Genomic DNA, 27,291 nt, shown 5'->3' on the forward strand with positions numbered 1-27,291 from the left:
GGATAAGAGAATAACTGATATATATATATATATATATATATATATATATATATATATATTATGAAATTGATTTAATTAAATGTTACATATTAGTTCTTTTGCTTGTATATATTGTTAAGATTAAAAAAAAATGGTCAAAGTAAATTATATCATTTTTTTAAAAAGTAAATTATAAATGCAAGCCAACATGTGTTCCCAAAATTTTGGGACATGTGTTGTGTTTCAAAATGGTGGATATAAAAGATAATAGGCCTAAAAATGAGGCTGAATCCTATCAGCACTTATTTGAAATTCAAAAGTGTTGCTTGCCCAAGGGAGTCTTATCCAGTTGGCCTATAAAAAGGCTACAACAGAAAAAGAAAAGAGAAAAGAAGGAGGCAAGAGATAAAAGAAATTAGTGCAGTACAAAGAAGAGGAAAAAAATTGCCACAGGTATTCTGTCATCTCCATTTTTTTTTTGTGTTAGGCATAGCATGCCAAAAATCCATGGGTGAGAAATCCTGAAATAATTTGGATGCAAAATCCATGAGTGAGCACTTAGTCACCCCAAAAAATCATTGGATACGAAATCCATTATTGGGTGAGAAATCCTGAAATTTATTTGGGATGAAAAATCCTTATGGGTGATGTAACACCCCAACCCTAGTTTAAATTATCCATTCAATTATTTAATTAAATTTAAATATGAATTTACAAATTTGCTCTTGGAGGAGGGGGAATTTGGTCACTTTTTTAATCCGACTGAAAGGATTTTGGGGATTTAATTTGGGCTATTACATAGATCGTACCGAGAGGAGTCTGTAGGCACATAGTGGGCTCGAATCGGAGTTGTAACGAAAAAGATACGGTCAAATTTCACTCAGTGGCACAACCGTAAATAATTCAAAATTGGTTTTAATAAATTAGATTTTTCATTTCTCTCTCTCTCTCCCTCCCCCCCGGCGCGCGCTCGCACAACCCCCTCCCTTTTCGTTTTTTTTTGAAATAGCCGGTGGCTCAGAGAGCCACCGCCGCAACCACAAGCCGCCTCCACTCTCCTCTACCCATTCCACCCCATCCTAGCCACCACCACCGTCGATAGCCGCCGGATTTTGCAGAAAACTGCCCGATTTTCGTGAGAAAACTTCTGGAGCTTGTTCGGACACTTCCAGCCACCATTTTCTTCGAACTTGATATGTTTTCTCATCCTCTCTTTCTGATCTAGCTGCTAGTTAGGTAATTTAGGGGAAATTTCTGTGTTTTGAGATGAAAATAAGCTATGGAAGTTTTTGCCGGTTTCGGCCCCCGATTCCGACCACTTTCGGTGACTTTTTGGGATAGGTCCAAGAACAAAAGTTGCTCCACTCTATGTGTTGATCATGTAAGTATAAGTCTTGACCAGCGGTTTGGAGTTTTTCCAATCACCGGAAATTGTTCTGGGCACCCACGCGCTGCCGGCACGTGGGCCACTTTTTGGCCTGTCTTAGGGTCCTAAAATAATCCTCATGTCGTCCCGAGCACGACGGTATGCTCGGATATGAATTTGGTTATTGTTTGATCGTCAATCGGATATCGCATATTAGGCGTTATCCATGTTTGATATGTTCAGACCCTTGGATCGAATTCATTTCAATATATGTTGATCTTGACATCCCTAGGATCGTGTAAGAATTCGCGGATTGTGAATTGGATCCCCAGATGTTCCGATTCAATAACTTAAAGTTTGCGTTAAACGATAACCATCCGATAGTGAGATTGCGAGAGATCCGACTGTCCGATCTGGACCGAACTTGCAGGACGTGTATCCTAAATCTTGTGGAAACCTTAGGAACTTTCGAATTAGAAAACGGAGGTCGTGGGTCCCGTGGCCCCGGTTGACCCATTTTGGGAAGTTTAACCACCTGGTTGACCGAGTGTCTTTCGAGGCTATCCCATCATTCGAAACACATAGTTGAACCTTAGGAACTCGTTCCTCGTGCTTACTTGAAACTCGAGAAATTAGGGTTTTAACTTAAAGTTCTCGTTCGAAGCATTTTGTATTAATTTCGTGCTCATATTCTAAATTAGGTACTCCGACCACGCATACGCAGCAGGCGGGACCCTCTTAGAGTCAAGCAACGTGACTGTCACATCCTGGGATCGGCTCCGCCGTAGCACGATATTATTCGCTTTGGGGCCCCCCTATCTGCCCTCACGGTTTTGTTTCTAGGAGCTCACAAGCAACTTCACAGTGGGTCAGCCATCCTAGGATTGCTCTAGCCCCAACTCACTTATCTTCGGAGTTCCCATAACTCCGAAGCCAATGAGCTCCCAAAAGGCCTCATGCTAGATGAAGGTGGGCATGTACATATAAAGCACATCACCCCATCTTCATTGGTCAATGTGGGATGTTACAGTGACTATTTGTGAGTGAACTTTGTTTTGAAAGTGCATTGTTTTATCGATTGAATTAATATGCATTAAATATAGATTGTTATTGATTAAAAAGGTGGAATTTTGACTATTTCGATCTTGAGGATCTTGGTTGTTTTGAATATGGATTTATGTTGAGAAATTTCGATGCATATTATGATGAAGTATTGGGGCAAAATATTAATATGAGTTTGGGGTACTTTATTGATTGGTTATGTGAAATTGTGATTGCACTATGCTAAGTACCCTTTCCTTGGTTGTTGTACCCACACGTGGCGTTGGATGATTCCGGTGTATGGGCATATATGGTTTGTTGTTAGTTCATCACACGTGGCATTGCATGATCTAGCATGTGATGAAGTTGTCTGCGCGCGTAGGACTTAGTTTTGGCCACACCGGGGGTTGGAACTTCTAACGTGTGTGTTGTAGAGTGTTCGTCCCCGAGTTAGACAGCACATCCCTAGACGCAGGGTAGAAAGTTGAACCGTGCGGGCTAGTCAAACAATCTCATGTTGGATTGTTTTCCCTGGTACTCAAGTTGGTGTGATACTTTTATATATATATTTATTTATTTATATTTATATATTATATGTATATTGTATACCTCGTATGCTATTGGTATTTTGAAGTATTTACCTGTATAGAATACATTACCATAGTTTTGGATTTACATAACTATTTATAATAGTATATAATATATAAATATATATATATATATGGATAAATGTATTGGTGGAATACTTTAAAGAAATTCTTACATATGTCGTTGTAAGTCATTTCTTCTGGAATTTTTGATTGAAGTCAAAAGGTTTTGGTTTGGTTGGTATTGTATATTCTCGGGATTGAGAATGCTTGGATTTCAAAATGCTTACATAGATATGGTATCAAATGCATGTTTTGGCATTATTTTGTAAACGGTGGGGTTAGTATGTTGTTTTGCAAACTAAATAAACTTTGTTTTTATCCACTCACATGTTTTCTGTTTTGCGCCCCCCAGACAATAGTTGACCGAGCTGAGCAGTAGAGCCGAGCCCTGAGTTTTTGAACCTCGAGCTTCTGTAGGATAAGTTTGGTTTCGTTTCTGTTCAGTTAAATTTTTTTATCGTTTGTAAACCGACATTTTTAGATTGCTTTGTTATCACCCTTTTTAGGGTTTGATTGAAAGGCTAGAGGCCTAGTTTGTAAACTGCTTGAAGTTTAACTTGTGCATGCTGCCAGTTGTAGATAATTTGTGTTTTTAACGGGTTGAGGAATTTGGGAAAAGTCCAATTTTCAGGGGAGACTGCCGAAATTTCGGCAGAAAGTCTCATTATTTAGTATGTGGGCCCGGCATCGTGAAGATATCGGAAATATTACGGGATTCGTCTCGGGTTTCGAGGAATTCTGGCTGGGTCTTGTCAGGTGAGAAACTTTGTCTTTGATAGAAATTCTCAAAACAAGAGCATTAAAAAAAACCTTGAGATTTCTATTTGAATTATTGACCGCTAAATAGGTCAGCATGCTGATCTATGCAAAGACCTGTGCAAAGACCAAACTCTCAAACCAAAGCTCAAATGGTTCAACTTGTTCAAATTACTGTTGTTGCCAGCAGCAAGGAAAAATGGTGCTCATCACTTTTCTACAGGATTGGCTTAATAACCAAATATCTTAGTTTCAAACTACAGGCACTTAGTTTCGAACTTCGACAAGTTGATAAAAAAAAACTATGGGCACTTAGTTTCAAACTTCGACCAAATAAATTGTCAAGAATTATTTTCTCCTCATGGCAAGCAAAGAATTGTCAATGATCAAATTAAATTAGTGGGTTTATCAAAATTTTGACCATTAGTTTTTTTTGACATTGATAATGAAAAGATGGTACAAAACCATTCCAAATTTTCTCATGGGTCATCTACCTATGCAAATTTCAATGAGATCAAATTCAAATCTCTCAAACACAAATTCTTAATTAGTGGGCCACACTTACCCATTAATTTCCAAATGTTGGAACTACGTCAGTTTGATCCCATCAAGATACGTAGGCAGTCTATCATCCCAATAGACGCAATCACAACCAAATTTGAATCCTTGGTTTATCCTAACCAAATTCGCCCAAACACTTTTCCAAATGCAAATGTCAATTGTAGAAAATTAGTTGGTTCATCAAAATTACTCATTATTTTTTCTTGGACATTGACAATAAGAAAAATGGTACAAAAATCATCCAATTTTTCCATGGGTGATTTACCTATGAAAATCTTAAAATCTCCAATTGTCTCAAAGACGCAAATTCTAAATTAGTGGGCCACACTTACCCATTAATTTTCAAATTTTAGAACTACGTCGATTTGATCCCATCAAGGGTACGTAGACAATCTACCATCCCAATAGACGCAACTGTAACCAAATTCGAATCCCTGGTTTATCCTAACCAAATTCGCCCAAACACTTTTCCAAGTGCAATGAGTCATTCACTTATCGCAAATCTAAACTACGTTGGTTTGATCCCATCAAGGTGCGTAGGCAATCTAGCATCCTAATAGACGCAATGACAACCAAATTTGAATAACTGGCTACATCAACCAAATTCCCAAAAATCAAATATCCATCTCGACACAAATCAATTCCGAACTACGTTTGTTTGATCCCTTCAAAAAGGTACGTAGGCAATCTAGAAACTCAATCTAGATGCAACCGCCCAAATCTTAAATCCAAACAGAATCCTTGGTTTATTCTTAACCAAATTCACCCCAAACACAATTCAAAATCGAATCCCTGATTTATTCAGCTAATTCACTCAATACAATTCAAATCAAATTTTCCTTGCAATGAGTAATTTATTCATTGCAATTCTTTGAACTACTAGTGGTTTGATTCTCGCAAGGGATACGTAGGCACCCTAAGGTTCGAATTAGGGGCAGCCGCAAAACCAAACGCACACGTTCTGTTTTTTTATGATGGAATTAACACCCTTGAAGCAAAGGATTGTAATTAAGAAATACCGCGTCTCGAATGGGTCGAACCTAAAATAATAAAACCCCATTATTTAATTAGTGGTGGTGAAATTATGTTAGGAGGTTCACATTTTTCTTCAAAATTTATAATATGAATTAATATTCATGATGACACACTTCATAACATAACCAAAGACAATCGTTGCTAAATCCATGTTTTTTTGTAGTATATATACTTGGATTGTTATATGATAAACAAAAATACTACTACAAAAAACAAGTACATCCCTCTTTTTTGTGTGGTTTCGCTATTTTCTTTCTTCCTAAGGCTTGTGGTTCTGAATTAATGTATCGAGCCCATTTGCAGTCTAACCAATTTGATTAATATGGTAAATGCAGAAGAGAATTCCTTTTGTTGAATTTCTTTCTTTTCCTTTTTGGTTTTATTCCTTTTAAACCTGAGGTCACTAGAAAAAAACCTGCAAATATGGGAAATGTAGAACAAGTACATCCCTCTTTTTAGTGTTGTTTCACTCTTTTGAACTTTTTCCATATTAATTAAGTTGCACTTGGATGAAGGGGGGGATTTGGATTTGAGAACTAGGCTAAATTTTCTATAAAATGAATATGCTAAATTTCCATATTAATTAACTTTTTCCATATTAGATTGAATGCATTTGAAATAATTAGATATAGTATAATCAAAATGAATATGAAATGACTATATCCAAAGAATCATTTTAAATTCACTTGTTTTCTTATTTCTTTCTTATTCAACTCTTGATGTATATACATTGATTGTTATACAATAAACAAACAATTTTACCTTATAATGTCATCTAAATCCATAGATTTGGAATACCGCCATTCAAATGGAATCTCTTAAAATTGTTTCCTTTTTCTTTTCTTTTTTCTTCTTCTGGCAAATATTACTTCTTGTTTAAAATCCTGTGTGCCTCAGTTTCCATCCCATCAAACAAGTTCTTCTCTAGAAACCCATCTCTATTTTTCTCTTTTTCTCTCAAAAATCTCAAGCACAAGTTTTAGCACAAAGGGAGGCATCAATGGCCAGTTGGGTTGCAGTACTTAGTGTTGTTTGGGTGAGCATAGTGATTGCATGGGCATGGAGGGTGCTGAATTGGATGTGGTTGAGGCCAAAGAAACTAGAAAGATGCTTGAGGGAGCAAGGCTTTACAGGCAATTCTTACAGGCTTTTGTTTGGAGACACCAAGGATAGCTCAATGATGCTGCGACAAGCACAATCCAAACCCATGAAACTCTCCACCTCCCATGATATAGCGCCACGTGTCATGCCATTTGTCCATCAAATTGTGAACACTCATGGTATGCCAAATACTTATATTAATTCCTATAACCTTTCTACCTATCCATCCATGTATGTATGTTGTATGTATGTGTAATCTTCTTTATAAGTTTTTATCTGAATAGTTTTTTTGTTTTTTTTAAACCAAAAAAATGCAGGTAGGAATTCTTTTGTTTGGATGGGCCCCATGCCAAAGGTGAACATCATGAACCCAGAAGATTTGAAAGAAATCTTCAACAACCGTCAAAATTTTCAGAGGCCATCAGCAAACCCTCTTATCAAGTTGCTAGTACAGGGCCTTCTACACATTGAAGATGAGAAATGGGCTAAACACAGAAAGATTATCAAGCCAGCATTCCATTTAGAGAAGCTAAAGGTAATCACTCGCCAACATTCATTTATATTTATGGAGATTTAATTAGCAATTGTGTCCACTATTTTTCCAAAATGTATATATCTCGATAATTTTTGGATTTCTTTTGCCCTAAATTTTTCCTTGTTTGGTATATAGGGGATGTTACCAACATTTTACCAAAGCTGTAGCGACATGATTAACGAGTGGAAGAGGTTGGTGTCCAAAGATGGTTCATGTGAGTTGGATGTGTGGCCGTGTCTTAAAAATTTGTCGGCCGATGTGATTGCTCGGGCTGCATTTGGAAGTAGCTATCAAGAGGGAAGAAAAATATTTCAGCTCCTACAACAGCAAGATAAAAAATTTTCCTTAGTCGTCCGAAGTGTTTACATTCCAGGATGGAGGTAAGTTTAAATACTCTTTTATTTAAAGTAGTTGTTCATCATGTCGTCACAAAACCATTGATCTCGTACGACTTTAACTGGGTGCAGGTTTCTACCAACCAAGCATAACAGGACGATGAAGGAAATAAATAAAGAAATAAATGTGTTGCTCAAGGGTATTATAAATAAAAGAGAAGAGGAAATTAAGTTGGGTGAAGACAATAAAGATGACTTGTTAGGTATACTTATGGAGAGCAACTTGAAGGAAATTCGAGAACATGGGAACAAGACAAACACTGGAATGAGTATTCAAGATGTAATTGAGGAGTGTAGGTTGTTTTACTTGGCTGGCTCAGAGAGCACTTCTACGCTGCTTGTTTGGGCAATGATTTTGCTGGGTCAAAACCAGAATTGGCAAGCTCGTGCAAGGGAAGAGGTCTTGCAAGCCTTTGACAGCAACCCACCAAGCTTTAATGCCCTAAGCCAACTAAAAGTTGTAAGTATATATTTTTAGTATACTCTCTTGCTATATATATTGGTAATTAGAAACCTTGACTCTATAAAATGTCTCAGGTGACCATGGTTTTACTTGAAGTTCTTCGATTATACCCAGCAGGTGTTGAGCTTCCACGAACCACTTGCAAGAAAACACAGCTTGGAAAATTCTTATTGCCGGCCGGAGTCCTTGTCTCCTTACACATAATGTTTGTTCACCATGACAAAGAATTGTGGGGTGAGGATGCAGATGAGTTCAAGCCAGAGAGGTTTTCAGAAGGAATTTCAAAGGCAACAAAGAACCAATTTGCATACTTCCCTTTTGGTGCCGGTCCGAGGATTTGCATTGGACAGAACTTTGCTATGCAGGAAGCAAAATTGGCCTTGGCATTGATTCTGCAACACTTTACCTTTGATCTCTCTCCATCCTATGCTCATGCTCCTACGACACAAGGAAACCTTCTTCAACCTCAATATGGTGCTCATATCATTTTACGTAAACGCTGATTAGTTCTAAATGGTATATATTGTTGACAATAAGTTAAAAATTATAAGGACACATGGCTCGACATATTAACCATGTAATTCTCGTGCCTTGTCTTTTGTTCGTTTTTAGAATTGAAATATTGTATTGTCAAAAAATTCACAATGAGTACAATTGTAGAATTCAAAAACAAAATAAAAAACTTGGTCTACGAAAACACAAAACACCCACTACCAGAATTTACTGTTTGCGCGACGAAGACAAATTTGTCGCGCAAAGAGCAAAGCAGTCGCACGAATACCAGCGCGACAGTAATCGCGTCGCGCAAACTCAGTCGCGCAAAGATCGTAAAGAAAGCCTTTGCACGACAAAATTTGGGTCATTTCGTCACGCAACACACTTCGTTGCACCAACAGTTCAGGGACGGCTACTGTTCGTCGCGCAAAACTTTTGCGCGACGAAATCATAAGCATCGCAAAAAAAACAGTACGACGATTTACCGTCGTCGCACAGACATTTGTGAGGAGGCATAAGAATCGTCGCGCAGATGTTTTGCGCGACGAAATAAAACTTGTCGCACAAACATGGTGCGATGATGGACTTTTGCCGCGCAAATACAGGAGCGACAAAATTATGGTCGTCGCGTTTCCTTTACGGGACGACAAATTTCGTCGCGCAAAATACCGTCTCGCAAGTACAAAAATATAGTAGTGACCCCCTATGAATACCCAAAGAATTCGTCATAAAGAAATGTATTGAATTCTCAACCCTTAATAAGAGAAAAACTTACATGTAACAGGGATGCCACTATGGAGGTATCCAAAGCCTATCACACATTGTCATATCGGAAAAATAAAATGCATGACACTAGGCAATTGACTTGAGATAGTGCTACAATTGTATCCCGATATAAGTAAGTTTTATTCCTTAATTAGGCAATGGACCAAAATCCCGAAGAACAAAACAATCAAAGTCACATCAATCCGAAAATCTTCAAAGTCAAAAGTCTCAATCTAGTACTCTCTTTTTTCTTCCGTTGGTGTCAAAATATATACGTGCCTTAATAGAAGGCCAAGAAGCAAAACAAACAGAGAGAAAGTTCTATTATACAACAATGGACGAAATATATTTATTTATTTGGGTCTTAGAATTATTCTTATTTACGACTTCCTTCTTGAAAGGGTATATATAGAAACCATCAGAGAACGTTACAAAAGAACCTGCATGTAGGAACTCAGTCATTAAAATCTTCTCAGGGAAAATCACATTGAACAAAACCTTGGGGTAAGAAAAAGAGTGTCACACATGCATTGGCCATGATCTCATTTCTTGATGATGATTTGAAAGTTACCAAGGAGAATGATGCTGATACAATCAACAAAGCTACCTCCCTGGTGTGTACACATTTTAATACGTACCAACTTCGTCACTTGGCACTTTATATATTTATTCCTGTTAATGAAACTACAACTTTCGTTTAACTCTGATTAGTACATTCATACAAGTTGTGTTAATTTTATATAAAACAATCAGTTTAAACTTTGATTCAATCATATGACTTTAATTGATAATAGGGTAAATATATACTAATCCGAAAAATCTTTTTAACAACATGCAAAGCAAGGGGCTTGTAGCTCAACTTATTATGAGCAGTTACCCTTGAGGTCCTATATTCGGATCTCCATACCATCAATATCGCTTGTAATAAAAACAAGAAAAAAAAACAACATGCAAGGGACATTGCTAAATAGAATAGAAAAAGTTTTACTTCTGTCTCTTAAGGCTTTTACTGGCGCTTATGTGCTGTCAATATTGTCACTTAGTTTTTTCGTGCAGAACTTAGTAAATCCGCGTAATTCGATTCTCTTTCCTATAAGCGTGGCTTTTAATTCTCAGCCCAATCACTAAACCGTTGGATACACAAAATCTAAAGCCTTCATCTACCCAAGGTAAGTTTGTGTACTTGTTTCGCAGGCTCTTCTCTTAGCAGGTGTAGATGTAACTACAGGTACATTGACATGGGCACTCTGTTTACTTCTCAACAACCCTGAAACCCTAAAAAGGGCCCAAGAAGAATTAGACCAAAATGTTGGAAGAGAGAGGCAAGTTAAGGAATCTGACCTCGACAACTTGGTCTATGTCCACGCGGTTCTCAAAGAAGCAATGCGTTTATACCCTCCCGGACCACTTGTAATGGCCCATGTGTCCAGAGAAGATTGCATTGTAGGAGGCTACCATATCCCAGCAAAGACTCCTGTCTTCGTCAACATTGGAAAGATCCAACTAGATCCAAAGCTGTGGCCTGAACCAAATGAGTTCCGGCCTGAACGATTTCTAACAACCCACAACAACATTGATGTTAGAGGTCAGGATTTTGAGTTGCTACCATTTAGCAGTGAAAGAAGAATGTGTACAGGGGTATCTATGGCCATGAAGATGATGCCGTTGGCACTTGCTTCTTTGCTTCATGGGTTTGAAATTGCGACCCCAGGGGATGAGCCTGTTGACATGCGTGAGACAATGGAGTTGACTAACCATAAATCCACCCTTCTTGAAGTCCTTGTCACTCCACGCCTTCGTGCTCAACTATATGAGCATCATAAATAAAGCAAACTACTATGTTATTATGTGGGATGGAAGTTACATGAAGTTGATAGGGACTGTCATGAAATAGTGAGATGCACTAGATGTATCGTTACACAGTGTCCATTCCAATCAATAAATTGTTTTATTTTCAGTGTCATTTTGGGTTTTTCAATTTTAACATTGAAGTATTTGCCTGTTTTGAAAATGTTGCAATGTGATTCTAACGCTACTGATCGTCATGAAATGCGTCTTCAACAGGTCACACTTGAGACCCAATATTATTTGCTTTGGTGGACAATTACTTAAAGATTCTAAACTTTAATCCCAAATAAGATATTAAATTAAATAAAAGCCTTATCAGCCCTAAACCCATGCTTTCATCTCCAAGTCTCTCAATGCATGAGCCCAACAACTAAAGGTCAGAGCAATCGTAAATCCTCAAAGTTGAAAGGTCCAAATCGAGCACTCTTCTTTTTCTTTTTTGATTTGTGTGAAAATACTTACCTTATTATGATTCTTGATTTCTTTTGTTTACTAACACATAATGAATAAATAATTCTAGGAGTTTTGGTATGCTGTGAGACGCTTTGACAAGGTGTTTGAGTCGAGAGTATTTGAAGGTTGTTCAAATAAGTTGTTTGTTCTTGAGAGAAAATTGGATGTTCTTGGATCAGATCTTGTATTTTTATTTATAGCCTCTTTGGTTCTTGTCTTTGCACATTCGGTAAAAAAATGCTTGCAGACTAGTGGTTTCATATATTCGAACTCTTATAACATCGTAGTAATGTGTGGTTGAAAAACCCCATCCTCACTAGTTTAGACTATCGTTTGCACTTTTTAAAAAATAAAATAAAATTTGAATGATACAGAGGGACAGTGTACGTGGCTCAATTCAGATTTACTTTTCACGTCCAAATACACAAAAATAATGATCTACCAAACTTATTTTATGCTCGCTTCATGCCAATGTAATGGGGCCCAATGGGTGTCATTATGCGTTAGCTTTTAGAACATGATGTAAACGTTACAGGAAAGCTAAAGTGCATGAAATGCGTGAAATAAACATGCGTGAAATAAATTAAGCACACATTTCTTAACATTGTTGCGGAATTATCATTTCCTTGTTGTTTTGGATTAAATTATTATATATATATATATATATATATATATATATATATATATATATATATATATATATATATATAAAAGCTTAATCTGGCCCTCTTCTAATCAAACTCTGATTTTGTTGATGTCACATGTTGGGTATGCTTGCCTTCTAATTGGTTCTTCTTTCCCACCAGTCATTGTCATGTTTGTCCTTCATTGGCACGAGTCAACATCAATCGATATGAAAATGCTCTTATATATGTCACAAGTTTTTCAGCTCCAAATCCTCAAACTCAAACCCAATTGAAGAACAACTATAACCAGCCATGGAGTTTTTTAACCTCTCATGCTCATCTGATCTTTTGATAACTCTTGTGGCAGCTGCCTTTTCACTCTTTCTTTACTCTCTCTTAATGAAATCAAGAGGGGAAAGAAAATCACCACCAAAAGCTGGGGGTGCATGGCCTATAATCGGCCACCTCCACTTACTAGGAGGTTCAAAACCACCCCATTTAGTTTTGGGTAAAATGGCTGAGAGGTATGGGCCAATCTTCACGGTAAATATAGGAGTGCATAAAGCTCTGATTGTAAGCAGCTCAGAAATAGCAAAAGAGTGTTTTACTACCAACGACAAAGTGTTTGCTAGTCGTCCGAAATTCATGGCGGCTGAAATCATGGCCTACAACTATGCCTTCTTCCCCTTCAGCCCTTACAGCCACTACTCTCGCCAAGTTCGCAAGATAGTTATGCTTGAGGTTCTCTCCAACAGCCGCCTTGAGATGCTCAAACACGTTCGAGAATCCGAAGTGAAGGCGTCCATGAAAGGAATATACGAAAGATGCATGACCAACGGGAAGAGTAGTACCGGTTCGAACAAGGCGTTGGTGGAGATGAGGGAATGGTTTTTCGACATAGTTGAAAACATTGTGTTTAGGATGATTGTGGGGAAACGATTTGAGGAAGCTACAAGCTCAAATTCCAAAGGCAATAACTATTATTTAAAGAAGGAGACGTACATGGATTTTCTGAGATTGTCCGGGACTTTTGTGCTGTCCGATGCGATTCCCTGGTTGAGGTGGTTGGACTTGGGTGGCCATGAGAGGGCCATGAAGAAGGTAGCCAAGGAGCTTGATCTTGTGTTTAATGGATGGCTAGAAGAGCACAAGCAGAAGAGGAAGATTTCAGGCCAAGTGAAGGGTGATGATGATCAGCTTGATTTCATGGATGTGATGCTTTCCATTCTTGACGTTGATGGTGCTAATGAGATTAGTACAGATTATGATGCTGATACTGTCAACAAAGCAACTTCCATGGTATGCGCTTCTTTTCTTTTCTATTATAATATTAAAAGATAATGCGATAGTGTTTCGTGTATTCAATTTTTGCTCCGCTATGAACCTTTTCACTTCATTATAACCAGAAACGACATAACTGATACATCATTTGGTGAACAAAAATTATGCATGTTATGCGTGTTGCAATGTGTTCTTTTCTTGCAGGCTCTTATCGTAGCCGGTGCAGAGGCGCCTGCGGTGCAGATGACATGGGCTCTGGCTTTACTTCTCAACAACCGCGAAGCCCTCAAGAAGGCTCAGGAAGAGCTGGACCAAATCATTGGTAAAGACAGACAAGTGAAGGAATCAGACACCAAGAACTTGGTCTACCTCCAAGCCATTATCAAAGAATCAGCGCGTTTATACCCTGCTGGACCATTATCCCTGCCTCACGAGTCGACTGAAGATTGCATGGTCGGTGACTATCATGTCCCGGCAGGCACGCGCCTCCTTGTTAACCTTTCAAAGCTTCATCGAGACCCAAAGGTGTGGTCCGACCCAAATGAGTTTCGACCAGAGCGATTTCTCACAACCCACAAGAGCCTTGACGTTAAGGGTCATGATTTTGAGTTAATTCCATTTGGAAGTGGTAGAAGAATGTGTCCTGGAATGTCACTTGCCCTTAAGGTTATAGCATTAACACTTGCTTCTTTGCTTCACGGTTTTGAAATTACAACTCCAACGGATGAGCCGGTCGACATGGGTGAGACGGTGGGATTGACCAACAATAAAGCTACCCCACTTGAAGTCCTTTTCACTCCACGCCTTCCTGCTCCACTATATGAATAATAAACTCTATAAGGCAAATTGATATGTTTCTTGATAATTGGTTATTGTTGTCTTTGAACTTTAAATAAATGCCTTCTATTTTTTCAGAATTCCTTTACATCTACATACAACTTTGAGGGTTTTTTTATCAGCACCATACCTACCTTCTAAATATTTAATTTGTACCTAAGAAACACATGGCCATGCTCTTTAAATTAATTCAAAGACACCCATTATTGAAGAATTTTTTAATTTTTTTATATATATAAGCGATAATCTATTTTAATATAATCTAAACTACAGGGAGAGGAATTTGAACTTGGGTGCAGAGTGGGGAGCACATCCGCTCTAGCCAATTTGGCTAAGACCGTATCTGCTTATTGAAGAAACCTTAATCTCATTCATTTTATATATCTATTTTACAATCAACTTCAAGCATGTTTTTGAGAAACATAAGTACAATCCTAGTTCCTGCATCATTATTACGTACAATCTCTCATTAAGCTCATGGAATGATAGTAAACCTATTGAAGGAGATAATGATTCAAATCTTTTTGGAAAAACCTCCTCAAGTCTCTCTTTCGGAACTTGGTGATGGGGGGCCTTCTAAACGAATGTAATCATACATAATCCCTTGAAAAGGGCTTGTGCTTCTTGGTTGCGTCAAATAGATAATATTATCTCCCTCAATAATTCGAGAGCTAGGTATGTCGACATTGAAAAGCCAATATAGCCCATGAATTCCATGCCTTGCTATTGAATTGTCCCTACCTATCACCCCACTTGAGAAAAGAGGAGGGTATGCTTTTGGATCGTTTACCCGAACCTATATTAAAAAAACATTTTTATTTCAATAATTATGTAAAATAATCATGAAGGCTAGTGGTGGGTTTGGCGAGTAGTTTCATATATATATACCTGCAATTCAGAGAGAGTTGCTGATGCAATTGCTAGTCTCAGCTTATAGGGACCACTCTGGTCCACAGTGTCAAGATTGAATTTGATTTGCCAAGTAGTTCCTTGATATTTATTATCATCTTTCTTCCTAAATATTAATTAATAAAAGAAAAGAAAATGTAAGTAATGGAGACAAGTCTGGATCAAGAAGAAACATTAATGAGGAAGAATGGCACCTGTTAACCTGAGCGAAGAACCAGTCTTCGCTATAGTCACTGACACCAACTGTGTAAACCAAGTCTTTATCAGGATATAACTCTGAGTATCTTTCCCACAATCCATATTGCCTAAACCTGCCAATTTAAGAAGAAAAAAATAATCAATATCTTAATAAATTATACCTTATATTTATAACTGTTTGTTGTAAGAAGAAGTACTTCGTGTTGATAGTATCCCAAATCGAAGGATTGAAGCCTAGCTTAAGAGTTAAAAGGAATTTCTGTATCCATTACCAATTAGTTTTGTTTTGAATACTAACATTTTTAATATATATGGTATCAGAGCATGCTATCTATATGTTAAGCGCCCAACGGCCCATATTTTCTCACTCACTCACTTAGAATTGCCCATATGTTATAGGTGCAAAAGACCTCACACGTGAGGTGGTGGATGCTCGCACTTTGATCTCTATAATAATTAAGTAAATCACAGTCTAGCACATGTGCATACAATTAATTTTTCGTCTTTTTTTTCTTTAACTTAAGATCTGTTATTAACTCCCTACATAATTAGGAAAAATACAGCGAAAGAGCATGCTAACCTGTCTGGATGGTTGACAAAGAGTTTGTTAATGTACTTTGGATTAGGGTCAGGAACATAAAACTCTGCAGCAGACCGATCAGGAATGCCTATTTCCCATAAAGTAGGGCCATTTCTAGGAGGCTCATACACAAGATCACCCATCTCAACCTCACAACCTGCATTTGTTTCCAATTAGTTTTGGATGTAAGGTATAAATGTATTCATTTGTGCATTGCTCATTTTTTTCAATATTTTAGTGGATACGCAAACTGAAAATCAAAATGAAAACTATAGAAATTAACATTTAAGGAAGTTGGACCTGAGGTTATAGTGAGAACGACATCGTATTGATAATCTCCGATAAAACCAGGGACCGTAGCATTAAGATTATAATCGCCAGTGCGTATGCCATCGATGAGAAAGTAGCCATTTTCGTCTGCTGTCGTCCAGAATTGATAGTTCTAATAAGAAGTAGATAGAACATATAGGCCAAGTTATGACATTTCTCTCAGTTTTAATTGAAAATCTACTAACTAGCGTATACATATATATAACAAGTCAAACTGTTCGGCAAGAAGAAAATATTTCTATATAAACATGTAGATATAAAAACTTATAACACCAAGCACAATGCAACCGCAACAAAATAGTTTAGTCCACCCACTTAAAAACGTTTCAATCACCTTGCATTCTCTTTGCCACGATCCAACGTCTCCTTGCGGGGCTAACCCAACATATGCACTCTGTGCTGATATGTAGTCATCGCTGATATATCTAGATATTGACATCAAAATAACATTGATATACTTATAATTAGTTTGAAAATATAAAAGAACTATAAGAAGTTTATTCCCTCTAGAATTTGAGAAATTTGTTTTACTAAAGTTCATATTGAACTTCTGTAATATTGAAATTTTTTAAATAAACTATATTGACTCCCTCATATAATAAATCTGTATAGTTTGCCGTATTAAAAAAAAAATTGAAAGCTTGCTCCGCCATTGTATACGCTTACCTGTCTCGAATAAGTAGTCTACCACTAACACTACCCCGTTGGTGTGACTTGGGAAAATCCTCAGATGCTGGGAAACTGTAGGGCCAGCATTGGACTTCCATCATCATCTGCAACAGAAGTAAAGTTAGATGCATACGTATATATGGTCACCATCTATGATAAAGTACCTATATACTTTGCAAGAAATTAAATTAAAGAAAATGTGGTTATTAATTAGCAATCTGTTAAAAACCTGTGATTTAGCATCCTCCCATAACGAAAGCGGGTCATCTCCTTCATATGCAGAATTAACATACATAAAAACTGGCCCAAAAACTTTCTTCCATTGCTCACCCGCTGCAAATTTTGGCACCAAATCCTCTCCAGAATAATGAGCGCTTAGAAACATCTGATTGTATCATTCATGTTTGAACAATATATAGGTTAAAACTTATGTATAATAAATTTATAGAATTAGAACATTTAATCCCAAAAATTAAGTAGCAATGGATCAAGATTTTACTTTTTCAACGTGGGATAATATTACACTTTTGGTTTGTTTGGCTCTGTTTCTGGAAAGGATAAAAATGCTTTCTGACAACTAAAAGTTTTTTCAAAAGTATGTTTAGCATAAAAATAATAAATTAAAAGTGCTTATGGGTGGAGAAGCAATAGCAAGCTTCTTTGTCAGAAATCACTTTCAAGTACATTTTTAGGAAACACTTTGACTTGTAATAAAATTTTTGATTTTCTTCTAGTAGAAACACTTGTAAAAATAGTGCTTATAAATAGAAGTCCTTTATACAAAAGCAGTCTCAAACGGGATTAGAAGTCAACTTACCGCAAGAGTGGTGGGGCCAACATGGGAGGTAAGGTTCTGTTTAAAGGGTCCACCAGATCGGAACTCATTGCTTGGTGTAATTTGCCAGAATCCTACTGGTGGCTCAGTGCATATCCAACCATGTACTTTATTATCCTTGTTGTCGCATGAGTATTGGTACTTGTCATCCACCTGATTAAGTAGCATCCAGGGCAATTAGTTAGATAAGATTTTTCTTATTATATGTAGAGATTCATATATAATTTCTTGATGAGATAGGAAATATCAGTTACTTCTCCTTTGAGCTCTGGCTCCACAGGATTGACAAGAAGAACTGCCTCTGGGAAGGCTAGGGCTTGGCCTCTCGACGGTAAACGGTCATCAGGCAATGGCATGTTTCTTTGCCTATTGTCTGCCATGGCCATATAGTGAAACCTACTTGTCCAAAAATCCACATACATCATGGGTTCCACCACATAAAAGACAGGGCTCTATAGCATTGTCCCTGACTAAATTGTTCATGTTTGCTTAAAGTAGGCACAAATTTTAATGAAAATTTTGTATGGGGATGTTCTTGATGCATGGCAGTATTGAGTGACACAACAACCCAGTTTAAAAAATAATATATATAAATGTTTGTATTTACTTTAGTCATATGTGATCTTTTAACTAATTTGTTCTATCATTCAACACTGTCACGTGATAAGAACATCCTACACAATTTTTTTCTTTTCAAAATCCACAAATACAGAGCTTATTTGACTTTGAATATTGACCTACAAATCCAAGACTCCTGTATGTGTTTTTTTGTTGTTTTTGAAAGCCAAAAGATTTATAAGGTAGATGTTGGATTTGTGAAGTGAAACTTACTATATTTTCAACCATATTTTCCAAATCACCCCAAGTAAAGTTTTAAGAAAGAGCTATCATGAAAGGTTTTTGTTTTTGGTTTTAAATTCATCTCATTTTGAAGGGATTTGCGTACTTGTCTTTCCTGAGTTTGAACGCAATTCTGGTTTCTCCAAGCTGGAAAGCAGGCCATTCCCTCAAGTGCTCGTAAATGGCGTAGGAGTAGAAGCCTGAGGAACCTCGAAGCATAATGAACCTATAATTTACTACTTGTGATTAATAATTAATCAACAGATTATTTTCAAGTAATATTCAATTAGAGATATAAAGATACATTAGCATTAATTTGAGCAAAGACCTTTTATCAATATTTAAGGGTACGAGCTTGCCCTCTTGGGAGGGATCCCAGGCTCTTGTGAAAGAGAGCTCAACTTGTTCTTCACTTTCCATTATAACCGTAAAACTTGTTCCTTTTATCCTGCATCAAAATTAATACTTTGAAAACAAGAAACAATTATATTATACTATGTTCCTTTGCCAGTGGGTATATAACTCAGTTAGTTGAGTTCTTCCACCTCCACTCATGTGGGCAGCGGTTCGAAGTCCCCAGCACCCAATGAATATTTGTGTAAACCCCCCTCCCCCAATCGCTTATACTAAAAACAAGACTATAAATTTTTATAATAAAAAATAGGGCAGCAATATTGGGACTTACACATCAAATATTCCTGTTGTTCCAGTAGTGGCTGAACTCCAAACAAGGTCCCAGTACCTACATGTTCCATCAATTCGAAATTAGAAATGAATCATTACAAAATAAATAAATAAATAAAAGATGTCAAATTTTTTTTCCTAAGTTGTAACTGATTTTGTCATGCAATACCCTCTGTTAATTTCCTCATTACGAATCTCCAGCAAGTTATCGATGCCATTGAATCGAATTCCAGTGACTATTCCGTCTGGGTTTGATAATGTCACTTGGACAATCCCATTATCCATCATCACCTGCATTTATAATAATATAAAGTCTCATTAATTAATTAAACCACCCAACTAGTCAAAAATAAATAAATCATACATGCACATTTTATCAAATTAATATATATATATATATATATATGAACATTAATTGAATTATTACATGGCGATCTTGAATGAGTAATTTCACCCCAATAGGTGGCATGATGAGGTTGCTAATTTCAGAACTCCAATTGAATTTCTGAAAGAAAAAACAAAAGAAACAATAATAATGTAGGGAAAAGAAAAAAAAAAAAAGAAGCAAGATTATCTAAGAGAGCTTGATGACTATTTGTGAGAGAAGCTTTGCATTCAATCATACCTCTCTGCAAGCTGCAAAGGCAAAATGTAAAGGCTTATTAGAATTGCATTCAGCATTATATACAAAGTGTTTGTTGGAGTAGAAAGAAAGCAATCCTTTTTTTTCTTCCCATCTTTCTCTTCTGTAATGTCGTTACTTAGTCGGCACATTGTTTTGTTTGGTAGGCGTGCAAGAGTCGTTATGCTTCGCATGCCAGCCGCAAATATTATATATTTGAGCACTTTTCTTTTATACAAGCGATATTAAAGAAGGGAGGTTTTCTTACACACACTGTCAAGCTGCCATGAAAACTCGAACTTGAGACCTAGTCTGCAAGTTAAGGCTATTTGAGTACACTTGAGACATGTTTCCACTGGGATAGACCTTACTTTTTGGTGTTAAAAAATTTATAAGGTTAGGATTTTGGGATCAAAAGAAAAACTTCCAACATTTTTGAGCTTTTACATCTCATAAAATCTGGAGGTCTGAAATAAAGGTGAAGTGGAGGTTGTTTTATCATCAAGTGTCTAACAAAGTGGAGCGTAATTGTCAAGAGACTACTACATTAGAAAATTTCTGTATCCGCCGCTGATACATCCATGGTTAAATTATTTGACATATTATATTATTAAATTGTTAATCTAGATATTACACATTTAAATAAGAATCTGCATCATCACTTGCTTGCTATTGAACTTTTACAATCTGGCAACATTAAACTTCTGAACACATAGCATATCAGGACCTATGAGTTTTGCTATCCACTACAATTTATTTCTTGTTGATAAACCAAATCCAGCCAATCAAGTTGACAAATGGTGACCAAAATTAGAATTACTTGGCTGGATTGTCAATCCACAACAGAGCAACCAATAAAGCCTTCTTAGGCTAAAATGCAAGTCAAGCCGCCCGTCCAGGTCCATGTCCACTTTGATTCTAACAACCAATTAAACTTACTTTGGGTTTTAAAGAACTAATGAATTGATGTCCAAGTTATATCAGTGCGCAATACAGATTATTGTATACGCCAGACAAAGTGGGCACTTCACATGTTTTCAACTCTTTCTTCTCTCTCTACATTTCTCTCCTCTGTGTTTCTTAAAAGAAAACAGGAAGTAAAGACCAACAAATAATTTGGTTGTGAAACTAGTCTCCAAGTATTGGGATCTAGGGTCCATGAGCATTGAGAGAGAGAGAGAGAGAGAGAGAGATTTGATTGTATAACATAGCATTTTCTTTTCTTTTTCTACTATAAATACATATTAGATATAATAGGATTCAATTGTGTATATGTATATGTACATATACATTATTATATACAAACATATGAATTCCATACTAAGATGAACTCGAACCACAAGATGGGGGACCTTCAAATCGAATATAATCATACATGAGTCCTTGGAAAGGACTGGTGCACCTTGGTTGTTTGAAGAAGAAAGTATTAGTCCCGTCAACGAGCTGAGCCCCTGGTACATTCACGTTATACAGCCAGTAAATCCCATGAATTCCGTGTCTTGCAACCGAGTTATCCCTCCCTATCAATCCACTTGTAAACAGAGGTCGCCTCGAATTTGGATCGTTAATCCGAACCTTAAAAATGAAACGGATAAAGAAATTAGTATGATTTATAATCTACTAATGAACAGATCATTATCTTACCTGCAATTCAGCAAGAGTTGCAGATGCAATCGCCACTCGTAGTTTATAGGTGCTGTTCCTATCCACATTTCTTAGTTCAAACTTAATTTGCCATGTTGTTCCTTCATGTCCGTTCTCTTTTTGCCTACAGAACACAAGAACTTTAAGCAGCAGGTAATCAACAACACAGTACCATTGTCATTACATTACAGTTTTCACAACAGCCATTATTCAAAAGAAGTGCACCTGGGAACCTGAGCAAAGAACCAATCTTTAGCATAATCACTAACACCAACAATGTACACCAAGTCCTCATGAGGATATAACTCAGCATATCTGTTCCACAGCCCATATTGTCTGAACCTGCAGAAGGATAAGATCAAGGTTTCACATCAAAAAATTAATACCAAACTCTTAATCATTAACATGGGTCCTTAATTTGGCTGGTGAATCATTTAGAAGTAGCAAAGCGACATTTAAGATGATACAAAACAAGTTTCTACATTTGCATGTTCAGAGAAGAGAATGCTAGTTTTGATCACACAATAATCAACTTTCTGAAATTGCAATAAGATAGCTAACCTGTCAGGATGATTAACAAACAATTTGTTAATATGATTTGGATCAGGATCAGGAACATAAAACTCTGCAGCAGAACGATCCGGAATGCCTATTTCCCACAATGTTGGCCCATCTCTTGGAGGTTCAAACACAAGATCACCCATTTCAATAAAAGAACCTGTATCACAAGTAATGAAACAAAATTTTGCATTAAAATTCCCCTTGTATCTCGCACAAAATATTTATAAAACAACTGACTTCAGAATTCAGAAAGTCCCAGAAGTTGACAAAACACTACCTGAGGTTATGTTAATGACAGCATCATACCGATAATCTCCAATAAAACCAGGTACCCATGCATAAAGATTATATGTGCCAGTACGTATGTTGCTAATCGAAAAATAGCCACGGTCATCTGCCCTCGTCCAGAACTGATAGTCCTAAGAAATGTAATAACTATCCATAAGGGTGTGTTTAGACATAATTTATAGGATGCGTATTGTGTTTTGGTACATGATATATTAAGGTTACTTACCATTCTGATTACTTCATATAGTAGTTTTTGGGTATTCCATAGAATAGATCACTTCAAAATTTTGCTGACACAAGATTATATGCACTACTATGGTATCTTCCATTCATAAAAAACCATGTTTAAACATGAGAGACAAAGATCGATTATAACACCTTTATCACAATGAATTGCTAATCTTGTTATGCTCATCAGAAACCATGAGTTTTGTTATTTCCAGTTAAGCCTTGAAAGCCAAGAAACAAAAATCCTGGAAAAGTAAATAAAACTTGACCTCTTGCAGGTTCAATAATCTATGGCCGGACACGAGGTTGACTGAAAAATTCCAGATTATAATTAACACAGAAACACAAATGTACGATAATTTCTCAGTGCTCTCTGACGTTTAATGATGGCAAGCTATAGTTATTGTTCATGTGATGCTAAAATTTCACACCATAGTAAACATAAAATGCTGGTGTTAGAATATCCTATTAGATAACTAACACAATTCTCAATTAAAAAAACCAATTTTCTTTGACATAGAATATAACTTATCAGCAAGTGTTGTGCATCCCAAAATGGAAAGTCACCTTGCATTCTCTTTGCCATGATCCTACATCTCCTGGTGGGGCCAGACCAACATACGCACCATTTGCTGGTATGAGTTCTTCACAAATATACCTGGCATCGCAATTACAAAGACTTTAAACATATGTATGCATAGTGGGGAAATTTTTTTAGAGAAAAGAAAGGTACCCGACAACAATAAGTTTTTTCTTTTTCTTTTTAGCAATGAGAAAATGAATTTGATACTTGGAAATTCATGCACTCATATCAATTAATTGCTTATTATCAACTTCGTTTTTCAAATACTTTCAGAAAAGAAGTTAATAGATATGAATATAAACTTATAACCCTTATACACGTCATCCACATCCATACTGAGACAAAAAAGAAATTAGTAACTACACCCCCGCCCCCAAAAAAAAAGACAAAAACAGTACGCACAAGTTTATCTCCGTACTAACCTGTCCAAAACAAGTAGTCTACCACTCACATTACCCCGTTGATCCGACTTTTGGAAATCCTCAGAAGCTGGGAAACTATATGGCCAGCTTTGTACTTCTGTCATCATCTGAACATCATTTTCAATCACCATTTTCTGATTAAAAGCTTGCTTTCCAACATTGTCCATTTTTAGAATGAAAGAAGAAACAGGTTTTTGTGTGTGTTTTGTTTACGACAAACCTGTATTTTAGCATCCTCCCATAGCCAAAATGGATCATCTTTAATTGCAGAAGAATTAAGATAGATAAAAACAGGGCCAAAAACCTTCTTCCATGGTTCACCGCCTCTAAATTTTGGCACCAGATCTTGTCCCGCATAATGACCACTCAGAAACATCTGATGACACCAATAGAAGGGTCATAATCAGAGCTAATGTGACATATTTATACTAACATCTCTAATAAGCAGGCCACCGATAAATTTTCATAATGACTACTATTCTAAAAATAATCACATACAGCAAGAGTGGTAGGGCCGACATGTGAGGTTAGGTTCTGTTTGTGAGGTCCACCCGATCGGAATTCATCACTGGGTGTGATCTGCCAGAACCCAACTGGTGGGTTGGTGCATATCCACCCATGAACCTTATTATCCTTGTTCTCACATGAGTATTGATACTTGTCATCCACCTGCAGCTCAAGGATTTATGATAAAAGAATCAAAACATAACACAAACCTGCATATAACAAAAATACGACGAAAGGAAGGCACTCTACTCTCCTCCACAGAAGTTAGAATAAAATTTTCATTTTGGTATGTGTAAGGCATTCAAGTTCACTACTTTAGTTTATAAAGGTCATGATCCACTAACTGGTGGCTTTCACCAAGAAAACCAATGATAAAAATAAAATACGTCGAAGAAAATCTTTGAAAAATTGGCTTAGGAATGCTCCACCCCAAGCTCACACAAAAAGAAACTGTAAAATAATAAAAGTGGGAAAGTTGTGACAAAATACCTCTCCAGCAAGCTCTTTCATCTTGGGATTTTGAAGTAGGACCGCTTCTGGGTAGGCCAGTGTTTGGCATCTTCCTGGTAACCGGTCATCAGGTAGGGGCATGTACCTTTGCCTGTTGTCTGATACAGCCATGTATTGGAACCTATCCACCCAAATTGTACATTGTTAATTCATATGCATGCTAAAATCCTAAAGAGGATGCATACACATAATTATATCAGTAATTTGGGGGGGGAGAGAGAGAGAGACAGAGGCAGAGAGGGACAGAGACAGAGAAGAGATTGAAAGAGATAGAAACAGAAGCTTAGGGAGAAGAAGTGGAACAAGATGGAGAAAAGAAATTAGGATAAACTCAATAACCTTTTCTCTGTCTATACACTACAAGTTTAAAATAGTAGTACAAAAAGGCCTCTTCATATAGGCAGTCTCAATTCAGACCAAAAAAAAGTATAGGCAGTCTCAATAAATATATTGCAACAATAATTTATTCCTACAGATCATAATAAAGCGAACATAATTCCTAAATTTACACCTACCCCAAATTGAATATAAAATTTATTCTTGCATGCAGCATCATGTCAATTAGTTTTCTAATAAACAGTTTCTACCAAACCACTAAGCATAATGTGCAAAAGTATCTAATAACATGAAAGCATAAGTATATTTTGTTTACTTGTCTTTTCTCAATTTGAAGGTTATTCTAGTTTCACCAATCTCGAAATCAGGCCAATCCTTCAAGTGCTCATAAATTGCATAGGAGTAGAAGCCCGAGGAAGCACGCAGCATCACAAACCTAAACAAAATAGGGTATCATTGTAACAATAAATAATCCTAAGATTATAGTCAGATTGAACAAGCCTGAATCCTAAAATATATTTGCAATTGGCTTAAACTAATAAAAGCAAAAACTTTATAAGAATTCAGCAGTGACCTTTTGTCTATGTTTAGTGGAACATATTTCCCCTCAAGGGAGGGATCCCACATTCTTGTAAATGAGACCTCGACCTGCTCCTCATTGTCCACAATAACTCTAAAACTTGTACCGTTTATCCTGTATATAATTTACTTTGATCATATAACTTCAAAAGGTACTCTATTATTGTTAGAAAGAAAAGAGGGGAAATACATACACATCAAATATTCCTTTACTTCCTGGTGCACTCCAAACAAGGTCCCAATACCTACATAATCATTTAAAACCTAAATTAAATTCCTAATCTTCAAAGACAACAAAGGCCAAATGTAGTATGTTAAAGAGACAAAGAAGTCTGGCCAAAAAAAAAAGAGACAAACAAGAAGTGAGGAAGAAGAATAGAAGGAAGGCATGGAGGACAAGCGGTAGAGGGAGAAATAATAAAAGGAAGTAGAAACAGCCACCATGTACCCTCTGTTAGTTTCCTTATTGAGAGGTTCAAGCACATTATCAATCCCGTTATATCGTATTCCAGTGACAATGCCATCCGGGTTTGATAAGGTAACTTGGAGTATGCCATTATCCATCACCACCTGCACATGGAATGAAGTTGAAGCAAGCACAGAAGCAGAACATTAACATAACTGAAAAACATTCATTTTTCCTCAGAAAAAAAAAAAAAAAAAAATTACCAACATTACCCTTTGCTCACTTCAAGCATATCGTATTTAGCAACTTTAACCTAGAATAAGAAAAATGGATTAAGAAATTCAAAGGCTCAAAATTTACTCACATGGCCACCTTGAATATGCAGCCTCACCCCTGCAGTTGACATGGTGTTACACCCTTGTCGTCTACTGGAACTTGCTCACCACAAAAAAAAACCCAGATTTTGTGTTTCTGAAACACACAAAAGAGTTATCAGATAATCAAGAATTCTGTAACTCTGCTTCTCTCTTCTTATTATTCCCTCAAAACACCATACAAGCATACAAGGTAGGTGGGTTACTTGGTTATGTTAAATACAAGAGTTTTGTCAAAATCAGATCATGAAAAACAAGAATGAAATTACAAACTTTTACAATATTTAACCAGACGCATCAGTTTATCAAATGGGATTCTTCCAAATAAACATGGATTATGTCAAGATCAGAACTTTAAGAAATGAGGGCAACTGAAAACAATATTTTCATTTTCTTGCAACGTCTAGTTAAAATCGATGATTACTCACAGGAGAGAGATGGGTTCCCCGTGCTTGTGAGATTACGAAGATGCCCTCGAATATGTCGTCGTCTTCTTCCCTCAATCGTCGCAGAGTACAATAAGAGAGGCGACAGTGAGTGTGATGGGTGGTGGCAGTGACGGTGATAATTTGATTACGAGGGGTGAAGATCTGAGTGTGTGTCCTTGTCATTTTTATGGCCAATATGCTAGTCGATACCTGCAGTTGCCGCGCTTTGGGAGGAGGACACTTGGATTTACTTTTAGTGTACAGAGCTTGCCTACCAAAAGGGAGTGGCAAAATTTGTCGACATACTATTTGACCCCAAAAAAATTGCAAACATACCATTACCCTCTGAGCAAAATTGAGTTGACCGTGCCGAGAGCAGGTACAACGGTGGTGGCCTCTCCTTTTTTCCTGCTTGACACCCAAGTTCGAAACTCCAGGGAATTTCTTTCCTCCCAATATAACTCAAAAATAATAATAATAATTGAGTTGACCGTTACTTTTTGACACTAATATCATATATAATATAGAATGGTATGGTATCCCTACTTCAACTAGTGATCATTCCACTCAA

At 36.8% G+C, this 27,291-nt stretch overlaps 4 protein-coding genes and 1 pseudogene across 5 annotated transcripts; 3 read left to right on the top strand and 2 right to left on the bottom strand.

Moving 5' to 3' along the window:
• The first annotated feature begins 6,385 nt into the window (after positions 1 to 6,385).
• On the top strand, positions 6,386 to 8,385 carry LOC110772106 (cytochrome P450 CYP72A219-like). Its single transcript, XM_021976505.2, has 5 exons — positions 6,386 to 6,668; positions 6,807 to 7,024; positions 7,160 to 7,404; positions 7,492 to 7,879; positions 7,957 to 8,385. Exons 1-5 carry the CDS (start codon positions 6,389 to 6,391, stop codon positions 8,383 to 8,385), a joined length of 1,560 nt encoding a protein of 519 aa, XP_021832197.2. The 5' UTR covers positions 6,386 to 6,388.
• A 1,293-nt stretch (positions 8,386 to 9,678) lies between these two features.
• On the top strand, positions 9,679 to 10,969 carry LOC110772040 (demethylepipodophyllotoxin synthase pseudogene; annotated as a pseudogene).
• A 1,280-nt stretch (positions 10,970 to 12,249) lies between these two features.
• Positions 12,250 to 14,348, top strand: LOC110772037 (cytochrome P450 CYP82D47-like). Its single transcript, XM_021976412.2, has 2 exons — positions 12,250 to 13,368; positions 13,555 to 14,348. The coding sequence occupies exons 1-2, from the start codon at positions 12,382 to 12,384 to the stop codon at positions 14,176 to 14,178; spliced, it is 1,611 nt and encodes a 536-aa protein (XP_021832104.1). The 5' UTR covers positions 12,250 to 12,381; the 3' UTR covers positions 14,179 to 14,348.
• Positions 14,349 to 14,534: 186 nt separating this feature from the next.
• On the bottom strand, positions 14,535 to 19,734 carry LOC110772036 (uncharacterized). The gene is made up of 15 exons (XM_021976411.2): positions 19,660 to 19,734; positions 19,402 to 19,523; positions 19,234 to 19,290; positions 18,877 to 18,996; positions 18,655 to 18,774; positions 17,963 to 18,104; positions 17,691 to 17,861; positions 17,103 to 17,258; positions 16,871 to 16,977; positions 16,539 to 16,629; positions 16,175 to 16,316; positions 15,875 to 16,031; positions 15,291 to 15,407; positions 15,076 to 15,202; positions 14,535 to 14,983 (listed from the first exon to the last, which is right to left on the bottom strand). The coding sequence occupies exons 1-15, from the start codon at positions 19,699 to 19,701 to the stop codon at positions 14,726 to 14,728; spliced, it is 1,929 nt and encodes a 642-aa protein (XP_021832103.1). The 5' UTR covers positions 19,702 to 19,734; the 3' UTR covers positions 14,535 to 14,725.
• A 1,333-nt stretch (positions 19,735 to 21,067) lies between these two features.
• LOC110772090 (uncharacterized) lies at positions 21,068 to 26,974 on the bottom strand. 2 transcript variants are annotated; one of them, XM_088253413.1, is made up of 16 exons: positions 26,721 to 26,972; positions 26,283 to 26,389; positions 25,961 to 26,082; positions 25,707 to 25,757; positions 25,508 to 25,627; positions 25,250 to 25,369; positions 24,577 to 24,718; positions 24,079 to 24,249; positions 23,801 to 23,956; positions 23,581 to 23,687; positions 23,143 to 23,233; positions 22,337 to 22,478; positions 22,060 to 22,216; positions 21,724 to 21,840; positions 21,499 to 21,622; positions 21,068 to 21,429 (listed from the first exon to the last, which is right to left on the bottom strand). In XM_088253413.1, exons 2-16 carry the CDS (start codon positions 26,322 to 26,324, stop codon positions 21,175 to 21,177), a joined length of 1,917 nt encoding a protein of 638 aa, XP_088109539.1. In that variant the 5' UTR covers positions 26,325 to 26,389; positions 26,721 to 26,972; the 3' UTR covers positions 21,068 to 21,174. The 2 variants fall into 2 exon arrangements, with proteins under 2 accessions (XP_088109539.1, XP_088109543.1); XM_088253417.1 differs by lacking the exon at positions 25,508 to 25,627 and having other exon boundaries at positions 26,721 to 26,974.
• Between the last annotated feature and the right edge of the window lie 317 nt (positions 26,975 to 27,291).

This window comes from Prunus avium, chromosome 1 (assembly GCF_965620075.1).
Source record: "Prunus avium chromosome 1, drPruAviu1.hap1.1, whole genome shotgun sequence".
Taxonomy (NCBI): domain Eukaryota; kingdom Viridiplantae; phylum Streptophyta; class Magnoliopsida; order Rosales; family Rosaceae; genus Prunus; species Prunus avium.